A 10,257-nucleotide genomic window follows, 5' to 3' on the forward strand; every position below is an offset into this window, starting at 1 on the left:
CATCAAAGCGTATGGCTCTCCCTGATCGCCGGTTCGCTCGGTAATAAATGCACTTACCATCTACGAACCCCAGGCCCACTACGGCCGACGGTTCAACCACTCCAACGGGTCCGATCAACCGCGACAACTCCCTGACTCCGGTCTGATCCGGCCTTATTCTCCACTACACCATTAATGAGCCAAATCGTGCCCAATTATCACAAAAGAGGACAAATTCCCCTGTCACCTCCTAGGTAACATATCCTTCTATAAAAGGGAGCCTGTGTCACGACCCCCGCCCCGTTCCCGGCGGGCCGCCGCGACGGTCCTAGGGTGCGGGTAGGCATAAGGCCACCAGCCACCGCGTAGAACCCTACTACCTATCAATCATCAATAAATCTTGAAAATTTTGGCATGATACATGCACAAAATGATCACCTTTCCTATGGTGACCTGTCAGGATTATCTCATTACATACAACAATGCTACCTGTCAGAGCAGCAATCACATAATCTGTCACATAATGAACCTGGACAATATATATCAATACATCATCTCAGGCATATAACTCATCTATATAAAAATCTGGTTCCCATTTCATCCATGGTCAAACCCATATCCACAACAGGATCTATGACTGTAACTATACACTAAATACAACAGAAGGTTTATAATACACCAAAAGGGGATAAACCTCTATCTACATTATACTATGCTACACTATGGAGCGGCACAGCTAGCAGGCAATCTCTAACCCTGCTCTTCTCTATACAATACCTGCCCTGCAATCAAAAACACAAAACTGGGGAGTGAGTATATAAATACTCAGTGAGTGGAGTAGAGAGTACTATGCACATGAGACAGAATATAATCATGGCTCGAGATGAAATCTCAAGATCAATAACAAGATGAACATGATCTCAACATAGAGAATATGGAGTAAATCATCAATATCACCACAATCAATATCAACTCATCTGAAGCATATATGGAATAATCAAGTAAACATATATGCTACTCATGAATATGCTCAACAGATCATAATGCTGGAACATACAAATCAGGTGTCAATATGCTGAAATCATCACTAGACAGCTATCGGGAGGTGGGTTTTACGCCCCAGGCGAACCAGCAACAACTCCCTACTGCCATATGCATATATCGAATATGACACCACACCAATATGTAAATCATCACTAGACAGCTGTCGGGAGGTGGGTTTTACGCCCCAGGCGAACCAGCAACAACTCCCCACTGTCACATGCATATGCAGGATAAGACACCATATCGATAATGTAAATGCTAGACAGCTATCGGGAGGTGGGTTTTACGCCCCAGGCGAACCAGCAACAACTCCCTACTGTCACATGCATATGCAGGATAAGATACCACACTGATCATGTAAATGCTGGCCAGTATCCAGAACAGAAATCCATCTCACATCTACATACTAAACGGCACCTCGCGGGAATTCTACATCCGCGGAAAGCCATACTGCACCTCGCGGGGTCTTACTATGCCCGGCGGCAAGCAGAATATAAGTCGTAGGACCGGCCGATCCTACGCCTAGGGCCGTGTCCCCCCTAGGAAGGGACTGGGCTCCGCCCACCCAGAAGGCTACTATGTGCACAAAGGCCGATGTTCAACCCCATCGACTATAGGTGTCCTGCAGATACTGCCAAGCCATGCATAAATGCCATAATGCACCCTCCCAATACTCTACTAAAAAGGAGCATAATTAAGACTACCACTCACTCGACTCCGACCCAATCATAAACTAACATTAGGGTTGGGAGTGAGGGGTCAAGGGTGTGCAATGCAACTCAATATACCACTGAAAAGGCTCTACAAATCTTTGAAATGGAGGAAATGAAATCAATTTACAAAAGAAGTTATTTCACAATTTGGAACCAATTTAATTACTCATAAAAGAGTATAATCAAGCTACGACTCACAAGTCTTTAAAATAGAGGAAATGAAATCAATTTGATTACTCATCAACCCCTCGTAATTCCTCTCAATGTTCCCTCAAATGCATGTATAGAATAATCAAGCATGGAGAATCAAGATTATAGAGGAATCTACTACAATATCAATCAATATGCTCAAGTGGAATCAATTCACACTTGGCGACATTCATGAAAATGAATTAAGGATGCTCATGGTGCAAAGTACATGACTCCCACTCACCTGTCAATCTGGCACAGCCTTGATACGCCTCCAAAAATCTACAGCTGGCAGTGGGGAACTTCTTCCTCTTGTTCCCTAGCTTCTTGCCCAACTGATACATGCATTTACAATATATTTAGTTTTGTATCAAGGGCTATAATCTACGTGCCAATTATAACATAGGGAACTTTAATTGATTCAACTCCCCTGTTCCCTAAATCTTTTCTTTTCTTTCTTCTTTTTCTTTTTAATTATAACTCACCATTTATGTGTATTAGGGACTCCCTTGCATGAGTACAAGGTCCCTTTTAGCTTGATCTAGGCTTAATACCCTATTATAGCATGAAATCCCCTATTTTCCACCCGGATGAACAGTAACCTGGACCGACAGCCGGTTACTTCATCCCGGGTTTGATCCACTTTTCAGACTCCAAATTTGATGAAATTTTTACCTAACATTCTACACTCATAGAGGATTCCAAAGAGGTAACATGCATTGCTATCGGAGGTCGTTTGACCTCCTAAATAATTCGCCGAATTTGGGACTTCGACACAGTTTTTCCGTAGTGCCGGAAAAATTTGTCAAAATCCGATTCTTCCTCTTTTAACCGCCTCTACAACCCTTATCCGACCCTTCTAGACTATATCCACCCTTTGTATAGCCTAATGTCATCAAAAGACTAGATAGGGATGGATATTTACCTTTTTCTTTTTGGAAATCGAGGTCCTTGCGTAGAGGGGAAGAAGATCTACACTTTTCCCTTCAGCTGGCAGCGCATCCGGGATCTCCTACCTTTTCTTTTTCTTCTTCTTCTTCCTCTTCCTTTCCTTTCCTCTCCTTCTTTTTTTCCTCTCTGTTGCCGTCTGAGAACCCCCCCCTCTCTGTCTCTCGGTTTCACCAGCTCAAACCCTCCAATTAAATCACATCAAAATACTATTCACCCTTTGTTTAATATTATTAAATTCCCATTTTGCCCCTAACACTTCAACATATCTACCGTTATGCCATTAACTTTTGATTCCTTCCAATTTTACCCTTACCACTTCAATGCATCTACAACTATGCCATTATCTTTTGATTCTTTCCTATTTTACCCCTTATATTAATTGAAAAGGACTATTCTATCCCTTTTTATATAAAAAAAATATTTTGGGGTTATTACATCCTCCCCCCCTTATATAAAATTCGTCCTCGAATTTAAAAGAGTAAATTACCTGTCATAGCTGCATTCGATGTCTGTGCCTCCTGTGGATTTACCGTGAACACCCTTCCTTGCCCTCTGCCTACTGGAGCTGACAGTTGAGATGGTCCAGCACTCTGTTGTGATGTTTGTGCTTGACCTCTACCTCTGCCTACAGGCTCCCTACTACTAGGCCTGTCCATCTGCACAGAAGGATAGGATGCCAAAGGCACAAACTGCTGGGTGGCACCCTGCGGGCATTCTCTGACAAAATGACCCGGCTGTCCACATCTGTAGCACACTCCCTGACCCATTCTGCATCTGCCAGGGTGCTGCTTCCCACATATGCCACACACTGGCCATGATTGGAACCCAGATTCAGTTCTGGCTATAGTGACTGGAGGACGAGGTACTGATGGTAGAAAAGTATCTTGTGATTGACCTCTTTCCCTCCATTTCCTCTTACGTGGGGCAGGTGGAGCTGAGCGTACAGACTGCTCCGTCGGGCCCTCCGAGAGATCTACTCCCTCAGATCTACCTCTACTGTTTTGCTCCTTCCCCACACTCATTTTCCTCTGTTCTCTTTCAGCTCTTTCCTCTTTATTTCTGGTCTCCCACTGTTTTGCTTTATCTATCAGCCTAGACAAGGTGGGGACCTCTACTGCCAGTACTGCATTATAAAGCGGGGAAATCAGACCTCGTCTGAACCTTTCTATCCTGGCAGCTTCAGTGGGGATGATGTAAGGAGCATACTTCCCCAATCTAGTGAACTCACGAGCGTACTCAGATACGCTCATTCCGGGCATCTGCTTCAGCCTCTCAAACTGAAGAGCCCAATTCTGCCTCTCAGCCGGAGACAAGAACTCATCCATCACTGCTTGCCTGAACTCTTCCCAGGTTGGAGGATTCCTACTGTACAATCTATCTTCCATATGCCTCTGGTACCAGTCCCAGGCATCTTCCTTCATTGTAAGCCCTACAAGTTCTATAGCTCTTGCATCAGAACAGGGCAATCTCCGTATCATCTTTTCAGTCTCCTCCAGAAATCTCTGAGGATCTTCACCTTCTTCCCCCTTAAACTCCGGGGTTCTGAGCCTCAGAAACTCCTGTACAGTAATCCTCTCATTATCTAGAGCCCGCCTGGCCAAACTTCTTGGCACAGGTACAGGAGGTGGGATAGATACTACTGACGGGGCAGGAGGTTTCCCCTGAGCAATCTGCTCCCTCAGAGCCTGATTCTCCGCCAGTAACTGTTCCATCAATGCATCTCTACTTCCTACATCTCCTTGATCATCAACCCTCCGTCTATCAGTAGGAGGAGGTTTTTCTCTTTGGGGCTCGACATGTGCAGAACCCGCATCCAATGCTATATCTGGCTCCATCCTCCTTCCAGGACGAGCAGGTCCTCTCCTTGGAGGTATTCTTTATATCTCTCTAAAAAAGTCAAAAAGAGAGGATGGTCGTTACACACTGAGTCATGATATATTTTACTGAGTTGTAAATGACTCATAAAATAACATACAGAAAAATCCTATGCTCCATAGTATAATCCTATACTTAATCCTGACTCACCCTATTGCTCTGACATGACTCTTCTTAACCTTTGCTCTGATACCACCTCTGTCACGACCCCCGCCCCGTTCCCGGCGGGCCGCCGCGACGGTCCTAGGGTGCGGGTAGGCATAAGGCCACCAGCCACCGCGTAGAACCCTACTACCTATCAATCATCAATAAATCTTGAAAATTTTGGCATGATACATGCACAAAATGATCACCTTTCCTATGGTGACCTGTCAGGATTATCTCATTACATACAACAATGCTACCTGTCAGAGCAGCAATCACATAATCTGTCACATAATGAACCTGGACAATATATATCAATACATCATCTCAGGCATATAACTCATCTATATAAAAATCTGGTTCCCATTTCATCCATGGTCAAACCCATATCCACAACAGGATCTATGACTGTAACTATACACTAAATACAACAGAAGGTTTATAATACACCAAAAGGGGATAAACCTCTATCTACATTATACTATGCTACACTATGGAGCGGCACAGCTAGCAGGCAATCTCTAACCCTGCTCTTCTCTATACAATACCTGCCCTGCAATCAAAAACACAAAACTGGGGAGTGAGTATATAAATACTCAGTGAGTGGAGTAGAGAGTACTATGCACATGAGACAGAATATAATCATGGCTCGAGATGAAATCTCAAGATCAATAACAAGATGAACATGATCTCAACATAGAGAATATGGAGTAAATCATCAATATCACCACAATCAATATCAACTCATCTGAAGCATATATGGAATAATCAAGTAAACATATATGCTACTCATGAATATGCTCAACAGATCATAATGCTGGAACATACAAATCAGGTGTCAATATGCTGAAATCATCACTAGACAGCTATCGGGAGGTGGGTTTTACGCCCCAGGCGAACCAGCAACAACTCCCTACTGCCATATGCATATATCGAATATGACACCACACCAATATGTAAATCATCACTAGACAGCTGTCGGGAGGTGGGTTTTACGCCCCAGGCGAACCAGCAACAACTCCCCACTGTCACATGCATATGCAGGATAAGACACCATATCGATAATGTAAATGCTAGACAGCTATCGGGAGGTGGGTTTTACGCCCCAGGCGAACCAGCAACAACTCCCTACTGTCACATGCATATGCAGGATAAGATACCACACTGATCATGTAAATGCTGGCCAGTATCCAGAACAGAAATCCATCTCACATCTACATACTAAACGGCACCTCGCGGGAATTCTACATCCGCGGAAAGCCATACTGCACCTCGCGGGGTCTTACTATGCCCGGCGGCAAGCAGAATATAAGTCGTAGGACCGGCCGATCCTACGCCTAGGGCCGTGTCCCCCCTAGGAAGGGACTGGGCTCCGCCCACCCAGAAGGCTACTATGTGCACAAAGGCCGATGTTCAACCCCATCGACTATAGGTGTCCTGCAGATACTGCCAAGCCATGCATAAATGCCATAATGCACCCTCCCAATACTCTACTAAAAAGGAGCATAATTAAGACTACCACTCACTCGACTCCGACCCAATCATAAACTAACATTAGGGTTGGGAGTGAGGGGTCAAGGGTGTGCAATGCAACTCAATATACCACTGAAAAGGCTCTACAAATCTTTGAAATGGAGGAAATGAAATCAATTTACAAAAGAAGTTATTTCACAATTTGGAACCAATTTAATTACTCATAAAAGAGTATAATCAAGCTACGACTCACAAGTCTTTAAAATAGAGGAAATGAAATCAATTTGATTACTCATCAACCCCTCGTAATTCCTCTCAATGTTCCCTCAAATGCATGTATAGAATAATCAAGCATGGAGAATCAAGATTATAGAGGAATCTACTACAATATCAATCAATATGCTCAAGTGGAATCAATTCACACTTGGCGACATTCATGAAAATGAATTAAGGATGCTCATGGTGCAAAGTACATGACTCCCACTCACCTGTCAATCTGGCACAGCCTTGATACGCCTCCAAAAATCTACAGCTGGCAGTGGGGAACTTCTTCCTCTTGTTCCCTAGCTTCTTGCCCAACTGATACATGCATTTACAATATATTTAGTTTTGTATCAAGGGCTATAATCTACGTGCCAATTATAACATAGGGAACTTTAATTGATTCAACTCCCCTGTTCCCTAAATCTTTTCTTTTCTTTCTTCTTTTTCTTTTTAATTATAACTCACCATTTATGTGTATTAGGGACTCCCTTGCATGAGTACAAGGTCCCTTTTAGCTTGATCTAGGCTTAATACCCTATTATAGCATGAAATCCCCTATTTTCCACCCGGATGAACAGTAACCTGGACCGACAGCCGGTTACTTCATCCCGGGTTTGATCCACTTTTCAGACTCCAAATTTGATGAAATTTTTACCTAACATTCTACACTCATAGAGGATTCCAAAGAGGTAACATGCATTGCTATCGGAGGTCGTTTGACCTCCTAAATAATTCGCCGAATTTGGGACTTCGACACAGTTTTTCCGTAGTGCCGGAAAAATTTGTCAAAATCCGATTCTTCCTCTTTTAACCGCCTCTACAACCCTTATCCGACCCTTCTAGACTATATCCACCCTTTGTATAGCCTAATGTCATCAAAAGACTAGATAGGGATGGATATTTACCTTTTTCTTTTTGGAAATCGAGGTCCTTGCGTAGAGGGGAAGAAGATCTACACTTTTCCCTTCAGCTGGCAGCGCATCCGGGATCTCCTACCTTTTCTTTTTCTTCTTCTTCTTCCTCTTCCTTTCCTTTCCTCTCCTTCTTTTTTTCCTCTCTGTTGCCGTCTGAGAACCCCCCCCTCTCTGTCTCTCGGTTTCACCAGCTCAAACCCTCCAATTAAATCACATCAAAATACTATTCACCCTTTGTTTAATATTATTAAATTCCCATTTTGCCCCTAACACTTCAACATATCTACCGTTATGCCATTAACTTTTGATTCCTTCCAATTTTACCCTTACCACTTCAATGCATCTACAACTATGCCATTATCTTTTGATTCTTTCCTATTTTACCCCTTATATTAATTGAAAAGGACTATTCTATCCCTTTTTATATAAAAAAAATATTTTGGGGTTATTACAGCCTGGGGGAAAAAGAAAGGGAGGAGGATGAAAAACAAGTAAACAGCACAGACACGAAAGAACAGAACATTTTCTCTTCTTTGCTCTCTCCATATATTAGCCCCCTCTGACTTAGGCATCGGAGGGCCGGCGCCGGAAAGCCCGGCCACCGGCTTTTTTGCAGGACAGACGGCCACTCCACAGGAAGACGCGGCCAAGCCGGCGCACCGCCGTCTGCCGTTCCGGCAGCGGATCTCCTCCCCCCTGGTTTCGCAGCGGCCTCCGGGTCCAATTTCCAGCAACAGTCACCAACATCTCACTAGTCAGCATCCAATATTCCGTTCGTCAGCCTCAGTTAGCACACTAGCTCGGAGTAGTGGAACCCACCTCGCCATTTGACCTCATTACTTACTTACCGACCTCAACCTTCACCTGGCATTCTAGCGCCAACGGTATTTATCATCCAGCATTCTTCCTAGGGGCCGTGACTCAAGCCGACACTATTTGGTCCTAGCGCATTGCCTTGATATGTGCATTGGGCAAGTGAACTGCACCAAAAGCCAACAATATCTGATTCACGTTAAACTGATCACCACTGCCCTCATGAATCACAAAAAGAAAAGGCAAATGTTTATCTTTATTAGTTAACGATACGCCAATATGACCGATACCGGAGTAAAAGGAGGTCATATAAGAGTGTTGGAACATTTATAGATCAAGAATAATTATCAGAACTTCCTGATTCGTGCTAAATGCCGAACATGTATGCACGTGCCGACAATGCATGTCCATATACACATCTTCACCATGTGGCAGACAACAAAGAACCAAAAGGATAGGATTCAACAAAATTTGGAGTTTCTCAATGCTTGTGCAAGTCCACCGGCACATGGCGACTTACTTCTTTAATGTGAAAGTGTAAGCCGGCATGTTGCATTAATGTTGCTGGGACCTGATATGGTGACAGCTCCAGAGTTTGAAATCTCTGACAAAATTCTATGCTTTTACAACCAAGGCAACTATGAGAGCTGGAAGAGTTAGAGGAAGAGGTCTAACTAGTGGAAGGGTTAGACATGCATAGCTTACGCGCTAAGAGCAAAGAAAGTAAGGTTGGAGAAACGAATGCATATTTGAAGAGCTAACAAGGATGAACTAAGCAGAGAGAATGAGATTTAAGTCGGACGGCTTGAATAGAACTCAAGACTCTTACGAATGAGGTGAAGGCATTGATTCTAGCCTTCCTTATATAGAGCTTTCAATGGCTCAAATTAGTCAGAAAACTGCATCCAATTAGATTCCCCGCTTGACGAAATGCCATGCATCATGTCATCATTGGCTATTGAGCATATGCACAAATTGAATCATTGGCCACCTTGCATATATGAAGCGTCAGTCCTTTCTAATTTCAAAAAAATCTACCCAAATAGCTCGCCAAAAATCTGAAATCTCCACCAAAAATTTCTATGCGCTAAAAAAGAGAGCTATGACCTTAAATAGCCATGATCGAGTGAGTCAGATCTGAACCTACTATTGGCCAATCTATCTACTTCTTTAGCCCAAGCTGGATGAATAGCTCAGGCACGGAAGTATGGGGCATATGATGTTGTTAGGAAAGACCCCTTCACTAGATGAAAACTTTCCTATCTTTGTGTGAGTAGAATGAGAATACCACAATAATTAATCAATGTAAGAACCACCAAAAAAAAACAAACCACAAGAAAGAGACAAGAATTTTTAGGTGGAAAACCCTCCAATATGAGGGGAAAAAACCACCGGACCTAAGTCCACCACAAACCTCCACTATCAACAATAATGGGCTTACAAAGTATCTTCTCTAGGCTAAGCTAGAGGATCACATACATCATGGATCTCTTCCTTGGATCACAAACAAAGAGTTTATATGAAAAAGAGTTTAGGCTCCAATAATAAAATGAGAACAATCTCACCGAGTGTAGGTTTGCACAAGGTTCTTCTTCCTCTTGAAATGCCTTGAATAAGATCTTCACCTCCTCCTTGAGATGGATTCCACAAGCACTTCTCCCAAGACGGCTACCCACTTTTGTTTTCTTCTCATCCACCCTCTAATAGAATAATTAACCCTAACCCCTCTTTTCCCTCTTTTTGTTTCCTTTTTTTTTTTCTTTTTTTTTTTATTTAAATTGCTGGGTCCCACCTCACATAAGGTGGGACTCGGCCAACAGATGTGGCCCAAATCCAACCTCCTATCATGAGCTAACACACAGTATATCCAAAGAAGAAGAAAAAAAGAGAGAACTTTC

At 43.2% G+C, this 10,257-nt stretch overlaps 1 protein-coding gene across 2 annotated transcripts; it reads right to left on the reverse strand.

Moving 5' to 3' along the window:
* Window positions 1-263: 263 nt before the first annotated feature.
* Window positions 264-7,998, reverse strand: LOC149768475 (uncharacterized). Of its 2 annotated transcripts, none has more exons than XR_016399142.1 (2): window positions 2,851-7,998; window positions 264-2,260 (listed from the first exon to the last, which is right to left on the reverse strand). XR_016399142.1 is itself a non-coding variant. In XM_089928765.1 (2 exons), the coding sequence occupies exon 2, from the start codon at window positions 4,709-4,711 to the stop codon at window positions 3,347-3,349; it is 1,365 nt and encodes a 454-aa protein (XP_089784891.1). In that variant the 5' UTR covers window positions 4,712-6,947; window positions 7,538-7,998; the 3' UTR covers window positions 264-3,346. The 2 variants fall into 2 exon arrangements, 1 of the variants encoding a protein (XP_089784891.1); XM_089928765.1 differs by having other exon boundaries at window positions 264-6,947; window positions 7,538-7,998.
* Window positions 7,999-10,257: the final 2,259 nt, after the last annotated feature.

Source organism: Phoenix dactylifera, chromosome 1 (genome assembly GCF_051530095.1).
Source record: "Phoenix dactylifera cultivar Ajwa chromosome 1, Ajwa_hap1_PhDact_Kaust_v1.1, whole genome shotgun sequence".
Lineage (NCBI taxonomy): Eukaryota > Viridiplantae > Streptophyta > Magnoliopsida > Arecales > Arecaceae > Phoenix > Phoenix dactylifera.